At 49.5% G+C, this 19,660-nt stretch overlaps 1 protein-coding gene across 2 annotated transcripts; it reads right to left on the bottom strand.

The window, feature by feature from the left end:
• Positions 1-6,119: 6,119 nt before the first annotated feature.
• Positions 6,120-16,567, bottom strand: NEXMIF (neurite extension and migration factor). 2 transcript variants are annotated; one of them, XM_068409643.1, is made up of 4 exons: positions 16,492-16,567; positions 7,049-11,348; positions 6,197-6,325; positions 6,120-6,162 (listed from the first exon to the last, which is right to left on the bottom strand). In XM_068409643.1, exons 1-4 carry the CDS (start codon positions 16,565-16,567, stop codon positions 6,120-6,122), a joined length of 4,548 nt encoding a protein of 1,515 aa, XP_068265744.1. The 2 variants fall into 2 exon arrangements, with proteins under 2 accessions (XP_068265744.1, XP_068265742.1); XM_068409641.1 differs by having other exon boundaries at positions 6,127-6,325.
• Between the last annotated feature and the right edge of the window lie 3,093 nt (positions 16,568-19,660).

The following is a 19,660-nucleotide window of genomic DNA, read 5'->3' as shown; positions in this document are numbered from 1 at the left end:
GGTTCCTTTTGCACCAAGTGTTCAAAGGCTCAGTAAGCACCTGGCAACCCAAGCGTCCCGCGAGCCCGAGGGCCTCCTCCTGCCTCACATCCCAGTTCCCTTACATGGCTGTTACTCCACTGTCATTAGTGTCACTTGTTTACCTGAGAAACAGAGTTGAAAAGCCTTGCTTCTACCACAGACATTGTACTTTGTCTATTTTATATTTTTTCTTTTTTTTTTTTAATTTTTTGCATTATTTCACACGCTGAAGAGCTAAAAGAGGCACATTCTCAAATAGATGTCGGCGGCTTGAACCGTGCAACTTCCACTGGACCCCCTGGGAGCTGCACGGGCAAAGGCCAACGCACCGAGTTGAGAAAGTAAGACCGAGGGCCTGATCCTGCACCGACTCACGTCCACGCACCCGATCCTCTTCCCACTTCCACTGACCTCGAGGGAGTTTTTCTCGTGACTTAACGCCAACGGCCGTCCAGGAAAGCACCCGGCGAGCCGGAGCTGCTGGGAGCGAGCTCCCACCTCAGCGCTTCGCTGGATCGGGGCCGTGGGGAAAGAGGAATATGGTCCAGCAGGTAAAGGATGAAAAATGCTTCAAACAGCTTTATTTTGGTTCGTGGCTCATTTGAGCCGTAATGCCAAAAAAAAAAGAACCACAATCCTGACAGTTTACAAAAGCGACTGGTGCAGCGATGGTGTCGCGGAGCAGCCGCGGCTGGGCTGAAGCCAGCCCAGGACAGCCCTGTGTGCCGCCGCCGACCTCCTCCCGAAACGCCCGCCTAAATCTGGGCCATACGTCATTATTCTCAAGCTGTTTAAAAAAAAAAAAACCACCCTCTTATGCTTAAGAAAAGCAAGGTGTAAACCTGGCAAGATTATTTTTAAAAAAACAATTACTCAAATCCCCATCACTGATATTTTTCTATTTACAAAACCTCTATATGCAAGTACCGCCAGCACAACTGTGGCCATCGGGGGTGGGCTGGCTGTAGGGTTTCTTTCTGTCGCCACAGGGAATGGGATGCTTCCCCCGTACCGGAGGGACCCGCGCTCGTGCGGGAGCGCGGCGAGTGCCACCGTCCCCTGCTTGCACCAGCTCCTGCCTCCAGCTCGGAGGTGGAGCGAGGGCCAGGGGCTCAAGCGGAGCTGCCCCGGGTTGTTCTCCTCTCGGATGGTTTTTTATGACCTTCCTTTGCAAGAGGCTGGTTTCTGCTTTCAAATTCACTGCTGATTATAAGTGACCCAAACCGCAGTGTGCCAGCACAGCGCGGCTGAGGAGGCAGCATTGCTGACACCGGTCCTCTCCAGAGGAGGAGTGAAACAAGATGAAGTAGAAAAGACATTTTAAGCGATGCTGCAGAATAAACGTCTTTTGCGTGGCTTGGATTAGTCACCCCGGACAGCCAGGAGCCAAATAGAAGATGCGAGAGGAGGCTGGAGGTGCGCTGGGACTGGGCAAGAGGATGAGCTGAGATGGGAGCCAATGTGGGGAGGCGTGGGGAGCCCCGGGGCGGTGGGCAGGGATGGATGGGACCGACGGCCCAGTCCTCCCACAGCTGGGAGCAGCACCGTGAAAAACAAAAATTCAACAATACTGACCAGAAGGGCAAGTGGCAAAGGTGAGCTCGTGTGGCAAGGAATGAGGCCACACTGGGGGTTGGAACTAAATAACTTTAAGGTCCCTTCCAACCCAAACCATTCTATGATTCTATGAGGCAAAGGTGGGAAGGGATGAAAACCTTGAGGTAGTGATAGGCAGGTGGAGGTGAATTTTAGGAAAGCAAACTTCCAGCTGTTCAAGGAGTTAGTCGATAGGACCCCCTGGGAAACCACCCTCAGGGACAAGGGAGCAGAACAGAGCTGGCGCATCTTGAAGGATGCTTTCCATAGAGCACAAGAGCTCTCGATCCCCAGGTGTAAGAAATCAGGCAAGGAAGCCAAGAGAGCGGCATGGCTGAGTCGAGACCTGCTGGTCAAACTAAAGGGCAAGAAGGGAATGCACAGGCAGTGGAAGCAGGGACAGGTGGCCTGGGAAGAGTACAGGGACACTGCCCAGTTGTGTGGGGATGGGGTCAGGAAGGCCAATGTGCCACTGGAGCTGAACTTGGCAAGGGACACAAAGAATAATAAGAAAGGCTTCTATGGGTATGTCAGACAGAAAAGGAAGGTCAAAGAAAGCGTAACCCCCCCTCCTCGATGAACAGGACTGGCAAACTGCTGACAACAGACGAGGAGAAGGCTGAGGTACTCAACAAGTTTTTTGCCTCAGTCTTCACCGGCAACCTCTCTTCCCACACTCTCAAGTGGATGGACCTCAAGGCAGGGACTGGGGGGGAGCAAAGTCCCTCCCACTGTAAGAGAAGATCAGGTTCGAGACCACCTGAAGAACCTGAGCGTACATAAGTCTATGGGACCTGACGAGATGCATCCCAGAGTCCTGCGGGAATTGGCTGATGTAGTTGCCAAGCCACTCTCCATGATATTTGAAAAGTCATGGCAGTTGGGTGAAGTGCCCAGAGACTGGAAAAAGGGAAACATTGCGCCTATTTTTAAAAAGGGTAGCAAGGAGGACCTTGGGAACTACCAACCTGTCAGCCTCACCCCTGTGCCTGGGAAGATCGTGGAACAGATCCTTCTAGAAACTACGCTAAGGCACATGGAGGACAGAGATATGATTCAAGACAGCCAGCATGGCTTCACCAAGGGCAAGTCCTGCCTGACCAACCTAGTGGCCGCCTATGATGGAGTGACCACATCAGTGGACAAGGGAAGAGCTACGGATGTCATCTATCTGGACTTCTGTAAGGCCTTTGACATGGTCCCCTACAACATCCTTCTTTCTAAATTGGAAAGATATGGATTTGATGGATGGACTGTTCAGTGCATGAGGAATTGGTTGGATGGTCGCATCCAGAGGGTAGTGGTCAACGGCTCAATGTCTAGATGGAGATCAGTGATGAGTGGTGTCCCTCAGGGGTCCGTACTGGGACCAGTACTGTTTAATATCTTCATCAGTGACATAGACAGTGGGATCAAGTGCAGCCTCAGCAAGTTTGCAGATGACACCATGCTGATTGTGCAGCTGACAGGCTGGAGGGACAGGATGCCGCTCAGAGGGACCTGGACAAGCTTGAGAAGTGGGCCTGTGTGAACAGCATGAGGTTCAACAAGGCCAAATGCAAGGTCCTGGGTTGGGGCAACCCCTGGTATCAATACAGGCTCAGGGATGAAGGGATGGAGAGCAGCCCTGCAGAGAAGGACTTGAGGAAGAAATTTTTACAATGAGGGTGGTGAAACACTGGCACAGGTTGCCCAGGGAGGCTGTAGATGCCCAATCCCTGGAAACATTCCAGGTCAGGTTGGACGGGGCTCTGAGCAACCTGATGTAGTTGAAGATGTCCCTGCACTCTGCAGGGGGGTTGGACTAGATGACCTTGAAAGGTCCCTTCCAACCCAACCCAAACCATTCTGCGATCCCATGATTCTATGAAGATCAAAAGGGAGGAGGGCAAATGGCTGGCTCAAGGCAATTTCCAAGTTTTGGGGTCAATCAGCAGAGAGATCACGTTTTCAGAGGCAGAGAAGGGCCAGTGCCACACCGTGGGCTCTTTAACATCTCCCAGGCAAGATTTGTGGGGAGGACACGGGATGACAACCGAAGACGGCAGCAAAATCAGAGCCACAGAAGGACTGAAGGAGAGAGCAACAAGGCAGCTGGTATTTGTGATTAACACTGTCCTGAAACACCTAGCTGGGTATTCATGGATTTCCAACACATAATAAAATAGTCAATACGTTTTATGCCTTATATTCATGCCCTATTGCACATTTCTCGAATGCAATAAATATTGCTATCTGGTTCAGTACAAGGTATTTTATTACGAGTCCCATATTCATAATATTACGCATAACGAGCACAGTGCAGGCCAGTCGAAATGTGCTTTCAAACAACGGTTCTGGGTCAACAAGAAGGGCTGTGCCGCATCCCAGCCCTGGACCTGACCTGTCTCCGTAGGAGCAGCAGCCTGAACGTCCGAAAGGAGGGAGCCGGCAGCCCCTCGTCCTGCAGCACGCGGGAGGAACGCTGGAGAAACGGGACACGCCAACCCCACGGCAGTGGCCGGCGTGTCTGATGACCCTATGAATAGAAGAGACAGCTGCTGGGGACGCCGGGGAGAGCACGGGGGGTGCAGGCAGGCCAAGCGCCCAGGGATGGAGCCCTAGCACAGCTCTCGTCTCCTAAATAAATCCTGAGCATCTTCTGGATCTCCCTCCTTGAGCAAGAGCCGGGGTGGGATGTGCACCCCGCTCCCACCCGTGGGGTACCCAGGGACCGGTCTCATCCAGAGCAACTCACTCCAGGCAATGCCAGCATTTTGTTTTTCGTGGAATAAATGAACTTATAGGATGGTTTTCAGAATTACTATTTTTTCAGACCTCCTCCTTTCATCTGTTAAATAAAATGCAATGACCGTGCTGTTCTCTGTGGGACCGCAGAGCTGAGCCTAAGCTATACCTCAAGATCCGCAAAGGCCAAGAACATTTTGATTCTAAATCGACACTCTGCCACTCCCCTTCAATTTTAAGCGTTCACTCTGCTTTTTTTTTTGCTAAATTAACTTAAACCGATTCTGCTGTTTTGCCTGGCGCGTGGGCTGAAAAAAAACCTGCTTGTAAGGAAACCCGAGTCTAGTCCCGTGCTCTGCGAAACACCGCCTCTACGCTCACGACCGGGTCGAGAACGTGATCTGTCCGACTGCTGTTAAGGCTCCTCTTCCTTATGGGTTTCTATTGCATAAACATGTCCGAGCCTCGCGTCCCTCTGCTCCCAGGAGCTCCCAGTTAGCCGGGCTCTTGCATATCAAGGTTTCGTAAGGAATCAGCAGCAAAACGCTCTCAGTTGCCCAAGGAAAAGAGATGTTTGTTGGGTTTGTTATTCTCTCGGAGGGTGGGGTGAGCAGGGTTACAAATAAGGCCTTTTAAGAATACATTTAGCATTCAATACTTAATAAAAGTCCAGTCATGTACGATCCGGCCCTGATCGGTGAGATCCCAAATAGCTCCATTTTGTGGGTTGTGGGGTTTTTTTTTCCTTATCTTATGAACTGAATCAAAGAAAAGCTTCCGAGCGGTATTTAAAACTAATGACTTTTTGCTTTTGAAAGTTCAAACTATATTGGCATCGCAAGGTTAGACACGTAGGAAACACCAAAGCTATGACAGGAGAGCGCTTTTGGCAGGCTCCGCATCAGAAACGGTGAAGAAACTACTCAAAGGAAAAGTAAAACAGCAATAAATGTATGAAACGTGTTAGTCCTGTTTTTATAACTATTTTAGAATTTATCCCAGGTTCTTATAAAATATATAAAACTGAGATACAAAGAATTACCAACGTGACTTTGCATTTCCAATGATCTTCAGCTACAGGTTTTGCTTCAAGAAAACAATACACTCGCAAAGCAGCTGTTCTGTCGTCTCTGGGTGCAGACACTCGAGTTCCTGGCAAACTTACCGGCCGGGGGGTTCTCAACTCCTCCACCATTTCAGCTCCCTCCTATAATGAAACTCAACATTTCACCGTTAAGTTTTTCTCCTCATGGTTTCAAAGAGAGGACGTTACCATTTCCCAGCATTGCTTTCAAAGTTCCTTTTTTCTTTTTCCCCTTTTTTTTCCTTTTTTTCTTTTTTTTTTTTTTTTTTCCCCTTATGAGCTTTAAACCACAGGGTGAATCCATGAAATGAGGTAAGTAAATTTGGCACACTTTTAGTCATGTCCATAAAACTTTTGGTAAGTTGTATAAGTGAACAAGATCGTTTTCGTCGTGAGTTACGGGTGCTTTCAAAGGAGGGGGGTGGTTAGTACTTAACAACTGGAATGTTTCTAGTAAAACCAAAAGGCATAGCTGCAGAAAACACTCACAACCCAATGTTGATAGAGAAGTAAAAATATATACAATACAGTCACTTGTTCATAGTTTGGCACAATTTTTTTTTGTTGTTGTGGGTAATAGTGCATAAACTACTGTACAACAGTATGACTTTTCAACCAGTCTTTCACAGAGAATACCAGATTAGGTTTGCTTTCAAATCATTAAAATTCCCACTATTTCAAACTCTTCATTTCAGCACTTACATTTCAACAGAGCACAAGGCAGATTTCGAAAAGGAGATGGGGAGAAAAAGAAAAACAAAAACCCAACTGGAACAAAAAAAAAAAAAAGAAAAGAAACCAACATCAACCGTCTTTCTAGAAAAGGGAGTCTCTTCTTCAAATACAGGAAAACCCAAAAATGTCGTTTCTGCTTTAAGAAGAATGGAGTCTGATTCCCTGCAGGAAAAAAAATCAAAACAGTTGATGCCATCTCAGTTAGCTCGTCTGGAGTCACCACGACGGAGCGTACGCGCTAAAGGCGGGCGGGTAGAGAAGATGCAGCTTTAGATGATGCAGGTTAGGAGATACACAGCAGAGGGGGCCAGAAAGCACTCAAAATTGCCACGTGAAGCTCAATTAGGAACGAGTTCTCGTTTGCAAAGTAAAGAGCCTTTAAGTTTCGAGATCTTGGCTTTTGGATGCATAACCTTTTTTTTTTTTTTTTTCCCCATTTATTTTTTACAAAATGTTCCCCAAAAAAAAGTCTTTCCTCGTCAAAATCATTAAAAAGAGCGTGTAATCGTGGGGTTTTTTTTCCCCTCAATAAATAAGTAATTAAAAACTGAAGAAGCCAAACAGCAGAAAAGAGTAGCCTTGTTAGTTTTTTTTTAACCCCAGCCAAGCCAGAAAATTGGTCATTCTTTTAGGTAGCTTGCAAGTAGTAAGTATTTTCATGCATTTAAAAAAAAAAAACAAACCCAAAACAAAACCCAAACCAAAAAACCAACCCCAAAACCAAAACCAACCAAACCTGTAAAAGGGGAGAACGTCTGGTTTTTTGTTTTTTGTTTTTTTTTTCATGCAACTTTTGCTTTCAGGAAGGAAAAAACTGAGGAACAGCGGGCTTAGCAGGTGGGAGGGAGGTTAAGGGGCATTCCAGCCAGTTTGGTGCAGCATTACCTCAGTTTCTCAAAAGCAGCTGTCACGGGGGGGTCCTTGTGGGGCTGCTCGCGGTCCGTCCGCTTTATTTTACAGTTCTCGTCCCTCAGCGATTTCGAACTGGATTTATGACGGTAGAGTTTTTTATGGGTAGGTCCGTTATTGCCTAAAGTGCTCAGGTTACTATAGTTTTTATCAAAAAAGGGAGCGTGAATGTCCGGGGTATAACCGGTCGAGCAGTTGGGACGACCGGGATCGCAGGTTGCGGCTTTGCCGTTTTTGCTTGAGCCCTTGTTGTTCGCCTTGTGGTTCTTCACCGCCGCCGGCGAGCTGCCGTTCGCCTTCTTCTTCGACTCTTGGGACGTCCCTGCCAAAATTTTAAGAGTTTTCAGTTTCAGGCTGTTGGACTCCGGCGATCGGAATATGTCTGGAACGCTGTTGTGGCCAACGGGCCCCCACAAGGGCTCGATGGAGGCCATCATAAACCTCTGGACGTCCGCCATTCCCGACGCGATGTTGGACAGGATGTTGGAAGGTTCCTCAAACTCCCTCTGATCGTCATCCAGGAGACTGGTGGCATTGCCCAGGCTGGCCTCCGACCAGCCCGTGCCCCCGTCTTTGCCCAGCGCCCACTCTCCGGAGAGCCCGTTGTGCTTGCCCAGCTTCACCCCGGCCGGGCTGCAATGCTGAGCGCTCTCGGCCAGGCCCTTGGTGGTGGTGGCCACGTTGCTCAGCTGGTTGACCGCCCTGCTGCCAACCGCCGGAGCCTTCTCGCCGTTGACTCCCGCCGCATTTTTCCCTTTCCTGGTGGATTTAGGTGCCTGCCTGGAGTTTTTCCCTTGCGGCTTCTCGGTTCCTTTGTTAGTTTTGGGCGATTTTTTCCGGGTGGCTTTCTGGGAAGAGCTTTGGTTTGTACCCGCGTTCTTGCTGGATGAACTTTTCCTCTTTGATTTTGACACTTTGCTATTGGTGCTAATTTGACCAGATGGCTCATTAAATGTTGACAAGCATGGACTCTTTTCGAGAAGGCTGACAGAATCTTCATCGTTGAACATATGGAACTGGAACTGGTGATTATTTAAAGCAAACCCATTATCTGCCTGATCCTCGGTCTGCAGGACCCCGCAGTTCCACTTGACCTTCTCAGAGCTGTTGAGGGCAGCCTGGGGGCTCTCCTGAAAGCCCTTCAAGGTGCCCAGAGGCTTGGTGTCGGAGCCAGCTATCTGCGGGGACAGGCTGGGAGTGTCTGGAGGGGACATCTCCGAAAGCGACGACTGGCGGAACTTATCAGGCGTGAAGTTGGAAATGTCTAAAAGGTCCGTGGACTCCTTCAAAGGGCTGATTTCATCTATGCTTTGCTGGATCACTAGCTTGGGACTGCAGTGGGCCAAGAAATCGTCATTAATATCATCCTCGCCGTCCTTTTCGCAAGATTTTAAACTTAAAGAACTGTAATTGCTAGAACTAACTGACAATGAACCCACTGAATCAAAACTAATGAGCCTGCCATCATCCGTACTCAGTGTACCTCGCTGGAAATGAAAGCGCCCCTCTCCATTATTAAAATGACATGACTGATAAGAATCATCAGACTGCACTTGTTGGCTATCCGGCATGTAATTTTTTTGGTAGAGCAATTTGCTGCTATTCAGGTTGACTTGAGTGTATCCAGAGGCGGGGAGGCCCTCTGCCCCCACGGCACTGCCGCCACCGCTGCCGCCGAACTCGCTCGGCAGCCCGGCCGCCTCCCGCATGTCGCCGGGGAAGTCCTGGCGGTCGCTGCCGGCAGCCTTCGTGGCCGGCCACATGCTACCGAAGCTGCTCTGCTCCATCTCCAAGTGGCCGGGCGACTGCTGCAGCTCCGACTCGGAGGGCGGGGAGAGCACGCAGCTCTGCGCCGGCTGCAGAGCCGGGAAGGACTTTTCGGTCGGGACGACGCTGGGGAGCGGGTGTTGCTGCTGCTCGGAGGGATGCTGGGCGAAGTATGAGATACCGGTGTTGCTCGACAAATCCGAAGCATCTAACAACGTCTGCAGATACCCTCCGGGGATCAGGGGTACATTGGTGGTGATACTAGCAGATGGCAGAGGCTTGTCTGAAGAGGAGGTGGATGGTAGGAAAGGAGAATTTTTAGCAAGCTTATCCTCATGGCACTCCGGGAGATGGGAGCTGTCTGAAGCACAAGGAACGTTTTCGTCCTTCAGACGCGCTGCAGCCTCCTGGTTTTCCAGCGCCGGGGAGCCCTCCGCCGTGCTGGCAGCAGCTTTGATCTTCTTGCACTTCAACCTGGCTTCGCTTTTGAATTTGATTCTGCGGAGCACTTTCCTCTCCGTCCCCTTGTGCTCCCGCTCCTGCGGTTTGCACTTCACGGCGGCGATGCCCGCGATGTCGCTGACGTGCAGCCCGTTGGTGCAGCTGGGGGTGGCGATGGCCAACGCCGGCAGCCCCTTCAGGCCCGCGTCCTCTTTGCTGCTGCAAGGCTGCTTGTGATCAGAGGAGCAAGAGCCCAGCTTGTTCACTGATTGCTCGATGGCTTTAATTCTTTGAATCCGGTGCCTGTTTGCTAGCTTGCATTTTCGCTTCCGTGGGTGAGGGAGGAACGAAGCATCTGAGCCGTTAAGATAGAAATTCTGCTTGTGGTAGAGAGACGATCTGAGCAAATCCAGCCGGCTCTGCTGCCTCTCTTGCCAGAAGCCCTTCAGCGGGGCCAGCTTTTCATATTTGCTGAGCAGCTCCTCGTTTAGGGTAACAGTTGTCTCGTTGGCATCCACTTTGCTGAGCTTCACCAGCATATGCTTCTCCCCTTTAAACCTGTTAATGATTATGTACTTGATGATAACGGGGGGCTCCTTGCGAGAGACTTTTCGCCGTTTCTTGGGGCACCACTCATCGTCGTCCTCTTCCTTGGGCCCGTCCGGGAGCCACTCCTTCTTGTCCAGGATCTTCTCGTTCTCGATGGAGTCCACATCGTACAGGTAGTCGTCGCTGTATCGCACTTTCCTCTTCGCCCGCAACCCGTAGTTCTGCTGAATGAAGGAGCTGGAGTGGTCCCGGGACAGGTACCGGCTGCAGTCCTTGATATCCCGCAGCACGTCGTAGGAGGACTCTGTGCAAGTGCTGTCATCACTGAACTCCCCGGAGTCCTCTGTGGAATTCACCGAGTCCAAGAAGTGGCTCCTCTTGGAGCCCACGTACTGCACCATCTCTGTGCTGTTGCAAGATTTATTTAAGGCAGCTTTCTCCTCCTCCTCGCCGTCCTCTTCCTCGCCATCCTCCTCCTCCTCCCCCCAGATGATGCCTTCCTCAGATTTGAATTGAGAAGGGTCGGTGGCACCGCCGGGCCCCCTTTTCAGGGTACTCCTGCTGTCCCTTTTGGTGCAGTTGCTGAACACGCTGGGGAAGAAGTTGAACTGGGCGTCCTCTTGTAGGGTGGTGGTCTTCTCCCGCACGTTGTCCTGGAAAGATTCATATCTAATCTTTAGGGAGCAGACATCGCTTCCCAAGGTGGAATCGTCATCGTCGAACATGTAATTATCCACGTCTTCCTCAGAAAACAGATTTACAGAAAGCTCATTTTTGGAGCAGAGGTCAAGCAGCTCAATTTTACTTTCACTAATGAAAGATTCAAAATAGCCCCATTCCTGGTTGGGATTTGTTAGTAAAGGTTCCTCACCATTGCATTTGTCTAATAGTAATCCCTCGTAATAATTTTTCTGAGTGGGGTCCTCTGAATCACTGTCAGATTTTTCTGCATCTCTTTTGTCCGCTGCCCTCGATTTATGCACAGGGAAGCTTAAAAGCTGGTCTGAAAGCAGTTGATCCCCATATCTCATGGTTTCTCCTGTGCTCATGCAGTGAATCCCTATATCAGAGACCGAACAGGTGTCATAATCCCTATTTATATCCCCCACTTTCAAGCTTATTCCCGGCTCCGCGTCAATGCCGTCCTTCGATTCAATAAAGCAGCCCAGACAGGTCCGGCTCGGCTGCATCAAGCAGTCGCCCGTCAGCGCCGACATGCCCCCGGGCTCCATCATGGTGAAAGGAGCCTTCTCGCAGTCGCCCGGCAGCGACCAGGAGCTCATGCCCTTCGTCACGCAGGACGTGAGGGAGATGGCGTGGGCCGAGGAGTCATCCGAGGCGTGCTCGGGCGCATCGGTGAGCCTCAGGGGTGACGGCGGGCTCAGCAAGCAGAGCTTCTTGGCGGCCAGGGCACGGGGACACGTGTGGTTTTCCTTCTGCGCCGTCGTCAGGGCTGAGAACGTGACCGTGGCCTCAGCGGCGGTGCAAGGCCGCTCGTCACCGTCCAGGGCGTGCGATTCTGGGGAGGGGGTAAGGAAAAGGGAGGGAGAAAAGAAAGAAAAACAGAGTGGGTTTACGAGCCTTGCGGTGCTGTGCGGGCTCACCACCCCGCTGCCCTGCTCCCTCAGGTTCGGGGGCGACTGGCTGACACCCCAGCAGGCTGCGCAGCCATTCAGAGAGACCTGGAGAGGCCGGAGAGCTGGGTGGGGAGAAATGTAATGAAATAGAACAAGGGCAAGTGTAGAGTCCTGCATCTGGGCAAGAACAATCCCATGTACCAGTACAAGTTGGGGACATAGCTGTTGGAGAGCAGCGTAGGGGAAAGGGACCTGGGGGTCCTAGTGGACAGCAGGATGGCCATGAGCCAGCAGTGTGCCCTCGTGGCCAAGAAGGCCAGTGGCATCCTGGGGTGTATTAGAAGGGGTGTGGTTAGCAGGTCAAGAGAGGTTCTCCTCCCCCTCTACTCTGCCCTGGTGAGGCCGCATCTGGAGTATTGTGTCCAGTTCTGGGCCCCTCAGTTCAAGAAGGACAGGGAACTGCTAGAGAGAGTCCAGCGCAGAGCCACGAAGATGATTAAGGGGGTGGAACATCTCCCTTATGAGGAGAGGCTGAGGGAGCTGGGTCTCTTTAGCTTGGAGAAGAGGAGACTGAGGGGTGACCTCATTAATGTTTATAAATATGTAAAGGGCAAGTGTCATGAGGATGGAGCCAGGCTCTTCTCAGTGACATCCATTGACAGGACAAGGGGCAATGGGTGCAAGCTGGAACACAGGAGGGTCCACATAAATATGAGGAAAAACTTCTTTACGGTGAGGGTGACCGAACACTGGAACAGGCTGCCCAGAGAGGTTGTGGAGTCTCCTTCTCTGGAGCCGTTCAAGGCCCGCCTGGACGCGTTCCTGTGTGATATGGTCTAGGTAGTCCTGCTGCGGCGGGGGATTGGACTAGATGATCTTTCGAGGTCCCTTCCAATCCCTAACACTCTGTGATTCTTTGACTTTTCCCACCCGCTCCTTCGGGAAGCGGCAGCATGATCCTTCCCCTCTGGATCGAGTTAACGTGGTGATGCGCGAGGAAGGGAGAGGGAACTGCTCTCCCCCCCTGCAGCCAGCTGGAAGAGGTACAAGAGTATGTTTAAAAAAACCAAACCCATCCGTTCTTTCCTCCTCATATACATACTGTTACCTGGATACTGCCTTTCAAATCTGACAAGGTTATTAAAAAACAAAACAAGCCTAATAAAAATGTTCCCATTAACGTTGAAAAAAATAATGGAAAAATAAGATTCTTAAAGAAACAAAGCATCCCCCCTGCGGCGTCCGTGGCTTAAACATACCTGAACCGCATTACTGCTCGAGAGTCGGAAAGTTCTGGCTATTTTTAAAGACCAAGTAATCTTTTTGTCACTGTCCACGCCAAGGGAAAGTAGAAGGTAACACAGAGTTTAATGCAATTATTGTTAGAATTATTGTGAGTTTTGCCATTCTTCTCCCATCTTTAAAAATGTTTTTTTAATAACGTAAGGATTGTTTTTTAACCTAAGGATTTTTTATTTTTACCTCGTCGCACCCTTTCACGGCAGAATAAAGTTATGAATATACTTTTATCTGACTTCTGGCTCAACGGATGATATGACCCTTGAAATTTAAATACGATGTCTTCTCACCTACGAATGCACTCTGATATCTCTGTATTAAAAAAAAACAGGTACCAACGTGTGCAGCCACACCAACCGGAGACCTCTGCGACTTGGAGCTGAGCCCAGTGCCTTTGCAGCGGCTCCCATCTTACCTGTCTGGGGGCTCCGCTCAAGGCTGGGGGACCTTATTCTGCCCCTCTGCTCCGCTCTCGTGAGACCCCCCCCTGCAGTGCTGCGTCCAGCTCTGGGGCCCCAACAGAAGAAGGACACAGAGCTGTTGGAGCGAGTCCAGAGGAGGCCACGAAGATGCTCAGAGGGCTGGAGCCCCTCTGCTGTGGAGACAGGCTGAGAGAGTTGGGGCTGATCAGCCTGGAGAAGAGAAGGCTCCGGGGAGAGCTTCTAGCACCTTCCAGTACCTGAAGGGGCTACAGGAAAGCTGGAGAGGGGCTTTTTACAAGGGCAAGTAGTGACAGGACAAGGGGGAATGGTTTTAAACTGAAAGACGGGAGATTTAGATGAGATATTAGGAAGAACGTCTATACTGTGAGGGTAGTGAGACCCTGGCCCAGGCTGCCCAGAGAAGCTGTGGCTGCCCCCTCCCTGGCAGTGTTCAAGGCCAGGTTGGATGGGGCTTGGAGCAACCTGGTCTGGTGGAAGGTGTCCCTGCCCGTGGCAGGGGGGTTGGAACTGGATGACCTTTAAGGTCACTTCCAACCCAAACCCTTCTGTGATTCTGTGATTCAATGAGAGCGGCAGCAGTGCAGGCTGTCCGAGGAGGCACAAGCGCTTTAAAATGCAGCTGGAGCACCAGGCTGTCGCAAGAAATGGGGCATCCAAAGGGATTTGGCACCTACATCTTTGCTGGGATCCTCCATGACACGTGTTTTTATTCAAAACCTGATAGAAAAGCAAGTCTCCTCCTGCACCTCTGCCAGCCAAGGCCAGCTGGTGAGGGAAGGCTCACGTAGGCACACGTACCACCGGCACAATGAAATACCCACCGTGCCACCACGCCGGCGCTGCCCGTGCCCACCATAAAACTCAGAAGAGGTGAAAATCCCTCTGATCTCATCCCAAACGCCACACAAATCAACCCAGCAGTGCAATGCCGTGCCTGTAAACATCTTCAATGCGCATGGCTTGGAAAAGACCAGACGGACGTGCTCGAAATCCGTGCTGCTTCCCTTCCCTCAAAAAGAGTTAAAAATTTAAATTAAAAAAGCTGATTTTTGAGTCCCTCCCACCAGTTTTTAGATCAGAAACGCAGAGGTGGTATCTTTTTCCTTAAGCACCAAAACAAATTAACCAGTGCAGTTCCACTTCAGAAGTAAAATAAAATAAAAATCAGCTGGGAGCTGCCAGGAAGCATGGAAAATTTGAGGATAAAAGAACGTCTGTGAATGCTGTAAGACTCAAAAAAGGGGGAGGCAGAAAGCTGAAATTCAATCTCCAATGCTGCATTCAATACACAGAGGTGCTATTATATAAAATAAACTCTCTCTGGGTGCTTCTTTAGGTTTATACTTGTATAAGTGAACTTAATTTGTGAAATACAAATGCCAAAACTCGGTTTGCCAGGGCTTGTGTCACCCTAAGATCAGGCACACGCTCAATTCACGCTCTAAAGTGAACAATACAATACTAGAAATCAATACTACAGCAAAAAGCACCAGCCCCATCCCTGATGCCATCAACGGGGAGGTGGTGGCATCACAGCTACTTGCTGGCTCGCTGCTTTGGATTCAGCAGCAACTCCTACACAACAATGTTTAATTAAGCCCTGTTTAATTGAATTGCAAGGAAGTGGTGTTAGGTTCTAGAAATCACCCCTTTACTGAGCAGGCAAGTGCTGATTTTACTGCCTATTGGATGAGACAAGGTGACCATGGCTGGAAAATCCCCTTGCAGCTCCAGCAGCTGTCATCAGCTGCGGCTTTACCACGCGTAGCCATGAAGGAGATGGGCTGACAAAGATACCTCCAAAATCAATCAATCAATCAGGTTGGAAGAGCCCTCTGGGATCACCGAGTCCAACCATTGCCCTGACACCACCATGTCAACTAGACCATGGCACTAAGTGACACTAAACGACATCGCAGGCGCAGGCCACCAGCACATGTTGCAGTGACCTCACGGGCACTCGCACGTCTGGAGTCACTCCAGGTTTTCGGTATTGAACAAGAACAACATTTGACTCCACACTCTCTTGCTGGAGTAAACCTTGTTTTGAGGGCAACCAAGCTGGTGAAGGGTCTGGAGGGTCTGACTTATGAGGAACGGCTGAGGGAGCTGGGGGTGTTTAGCCTGGAGAAGAGGAGGCTCAGAGGTGACCTTAGTGCAGTCTACAACTACCTGAAGGGAGGTTGTAGCGCAGTGGGAGTCGGCCTCTTCTCCCGGGCAACTAGTGATAGGACAAGAGGACACAGCCTCAAGCTTTGCCAGGGGAGGTTCAGGTTGGACATTAGGAAGCATTTCTTCTCAGCAAGGGTCATGAGCCATTGGAAGGGGCTGCCCAGGGAGGTGGTGGAGTCACCATCTCTGGAGGGGTTTAAGAAAAGCCTGGACATGGCACTTAGTGCCCTGGTCTAGTTGCCATGGTGGTGTCAGGGCAATGGTTGGACTCGATGATCCCAGAGGGCTCTTCCAACCTGATTGATCCTGTGTGATTCCGTGTGATTTGAACATACAAGACATCAGAGGACCAAGTCCTTGATATCTAACAGGGTCCAATTTATATAAATATATATATCAAGATTTATAGGCCAATACAAAATGTAAAAAGCCATGAAATGAAACATAAAAACGTGGCGAAGAATGGAAGTGTCAAGCTCTGCCTCAATGCTGGACTGCCACTGCATTTACCGTAGCTAGTAGCTGAAGTCCAAACGACTTGAGCCAATGCTCAGAGGAGTATTTATTTCAATCAGGTTTTCAGGCAGCAGAGCGCGGCTACTCCTAATTCGTTATTTTGAAAGCAAGTATGGAATCGATTAAATAGATACAAAGTCAGGTACATTGGGCAGGATGCTGGAAGGGGCTGATCCTTCCCCCCGATGTCGATGGAAGCTGGAATGACTTGGTGGCTCCCAGGAGCGGTGTTACAGGCCAGGGGATCCCACATGTTGGCTGATGGGCCACGCAGAAAAGGCAATAATGAGCTCACAAGTCCAACCTTCCCTTTCCATGGATGCTAATCCGGCCCTGTTTCTTCTACCCAACCGCTAATTTTTCCCCAGTTTGTAGGGACTAAGTATCCTTCAGTCAAATTTTGCTGAGATTGGCTAGTGGGGTCAGAAGTAATGGCAAAGAGAGGGAAAGATTCCCAAAAAACATAGAGGCTACATATTCTTGTATGACTTTTCTTCCTAAAAAAAAACAAACTAAAAATACACATTTACCCTACTGCTCCACGCTGCAGAGATACCTGCAAACCGCTAAAATTAAATACTCGAAAGGAATTAGGGAAATAAGTTGGCTTGCAAGTTGTTGCTGCTCCCTCATGTACCGTAATTAAGTTCCTTACCATTTTCTTTCACCCCATTAATCAGGATAGTTTCTTGGTCTTCTGAGGCACAATCCTGCTCTGGTTGGTCATCCATCAATTTAACCTCTTTCTGTTCACTCCATGCCCCACTGCATCTGGCCAACCTGCACATTTCCAGAAACATAACCACAGTCAGTACAATTCCCAGAATCAGCTCAAGGAACCGTGGATAAAAAATAACAACAATAAACCCGCCCCCCCCCGCTCCCATGCTGCCCTTACCCTGCTTAAGACGACAAATACTATTTATTTAGGCTATTGTATTTTCACTTTTCCACTCCAAAAGCCAAGTCCAATGTACTTCAGCGAGGTTAAAACGCTATATATCACCATTTCCTTCCCCAAAGTCCTTCTTTAGAAGGTGGCGTGGTGCTCCGCACCTCTGCAGCACCCTGCATCGCCCGAAATTGCTTTGCAAAAGCAAAGGGGACACAAAGAGGGGACTCACCCCAGGTCAGACAACAGCAACTCTGCACTGGAGTTGGAAGAGAAATGCAGATATCCTGAGTGACAACTGCTCGCCCTAGCTACCAGCCACTCATCTTCCGAGTGCTGGCAGGTATGAAAAACTCCCCAAACAAGCAGTTTTTGGGGAAAAAAACCATCTCTAGTCTGATTCTTCACTCAAAGCACTTCTTCATCACGAGAGCTCCTTCCTTGGAAACCTCATTCCCCAGCCATCTTCCACCACCCTCATGGTCCCCGTTCATCTCAGTTGTATGAACACAAGTCGAGGCTGACTGGACTGAAGCAATAAAACCGAGACCAGAACCAGGCCCAGATTTTGTCCCTTCCTCTGTTGAAGATCCCCCCACATTAAAACGATCACCTGCCTAAGGAGAGATGCGTCTGAGTCCCTGGGCACGGGCGGCACAGGAGAACCCTTGTCTGTGCTCCTGAGGGACAGAACTTCACCTCTTTGACTACAAATTCAACTCAGAATCTATTTTTTTCCTTCTGGCAACTTGAACTCAACTTTTTCTCTCCCATAGAACAGGTACTAGATTGAAGCATTTTCTTAGGTGTTTTAGGTGGGGTTTTGTTTGGTGTTTTTTTGAGGTTTTTTTTTTAAATCAACATTTGTCAATGTCTGATCTTCCCACAGGATTCACTGCCCTGGGTTCAGCAGCCAAACTTCATCCATATTCAGATTTGCAGTGGAGTCCTCTTAATTAACGTGAAATCTTTACAACCAGCTTAGTAAGTGAAACCTTCACTGAACTTAAAGATGTTGTGACACCGAGAGTAAGATAAGAATAACAAGCATCAGTAACTCAATTCCTTTGCATATTTAGAGGAATATTTAACTAACCCAGAGAGTTTTACTTTGATGCAAATCCGTATTTCAAAGCTCTCAAAATGCAGGTCGGTTTGCTGCAGTAAGACCCCTCTCTCCCACCAGCACCCGCACCCTCCCCACCACCCCGGGCTCCTATGGCGGTTGAGAAAAGCTCCAGCCGAAGGATGGGCTGGAACAGGAGCGACTCAGAACGCCAAAGCACAGATCAGGCGTCGCTGGGAGTTATTTCCAGGCAACTTGAAGAAGATTAACTTCTAAGTGTGGAATCTGCTCTGCGTTTTCCAGTAATGGTCTACAAGTTCATGCCTCCTTGATAATATCTTCTGCTTATTAAATATATCTTAATTAATATAAATATTAATAAATTAAGTTTTAAAAAAATCTATTAATGAAAATATTAATAAAATATCTTAAGCCTCAGGAAAACCAGAGGCTTCTCAGGAGACCAGAGAACCACCACTGGCCCCACACGTGGGCCAGCGTGACTTCTGGGGAGGGGGCTGTTTGCTGCCTGAGGAAGCTCTGGGAGAAGGAAAAGCCGAGTTGAGTGAGGAGCTTCAACAGACTGTGACCGGGTAGATGTGTTTTGCACGCCCTCATGGTTTGCCAGCTGGGAGAGAAATGTGCAAAGATCCTCCATGTTAATTAGCTGCAGGCAGGTGGGCTTGGAGGACGGTGCATTTGGCTATTCACATTTGCAGATCTGAACGTGCTGTTCGCTTCACCGCACTCCGTGTGGCTGATGGGACCATCACCTTCAACATACAGAAGGTTATAATCAACGTTCCTGCATACTCTGCTCTCCACCATCCTTCTGAAGTGCTCTGATAGAGGCTTATCCATGCAGGATCTAGCAGGGGCACCTCCTTCTTTCCTTGGAGGAGCAGGACGTAAAGCCCAGCAGAAATCAGCTCTGCACCACAGCCAAGTCCCTCCCCAGCTCCCCCACGCCGGCCCAGGCACAGCATGGACGTGGCTGCGTTGGGGCACACCAACACCCGTTCCCTCCGTAGGTTTGGCTCTTGCTGACAGTCACCAACAGATGCAAAGTAGAAGTGGAGAGGCCCTGCCATCGCACCTCGTTTACGACAAGGGGCTTCTGCATTCAGAGACTACATCCACACTTTATTCTATTAATTTCTCTAATTATTTTCAACCTTGTTGAATGCTGCTGGCCTCCACGGCCCCTTGCAGTAACGCACACGGCAGCCTCCACACTGCGTGAAATGGACCTGCTTTTGTTCAGTTTGAACCTGCTGTCCTCCACAGGATGGGCCACGTTTTCTCACAGAAATACAACCTCAGTCCTGGAAAGGACTTGGAGTATGACCACCATTTAAATATTTAATAATCTTTATATTCACAGGAGAATGACGGCAACATTTCAAGTTATCAAGTACGTCAGCTAAATCAGGATACTACTCAACTTTTCCTCACTGTTCACTGTTTAACCCACAGAAACCTGGTTGAGGGGTAAGAGCTGGTCCAGAGAAGCTGCAGAAAGCTTCATCCTGCAAGTGAAGTCTCTGCTTTATCGGTACTCATAGAATCATAGAATCGTTTTGGTTGGAAAGGACCTTTAAGATCATCAAGTCCAACCATTAACCTTACACTACCAAGTCCACCAATAAACAATATCCCTAAGCACCACATCTACTCATCTTTTAAATACCTCCAGGGATGGTGACTCCAACACTGCCCTGGGCAGCCTGTTCCAATGTTTGACAACCCTTTCAGTGAAGAAATTTCTCCTGATATCCAATCAAAACCTCCCATGGTGCAACTTGAGGCCGTTTCCTCTCATCCTATCGCTTGTTACTTGGTAGAAGAGACTAACACCCTCCTTGC

The sequence above is a fragment of the Nyctibius grandis genome, chromosome 10 (assembly GCF_013368605.1).
Source record: "Nyctibius grandis isolate bNycGra1 chromosome 10, bNycGra1.pri, whole genome shotgun sequence".
Lineage (NCBI taxonomy): Eukaryota > Metazoa > Chordata > Aves > Nyctibiiformes > Nyctibiidae > Nyctibius > Nyctibius grandis.
This window is presented reverse-complemented; position numbering and strand designations above follow the sequence as displayed.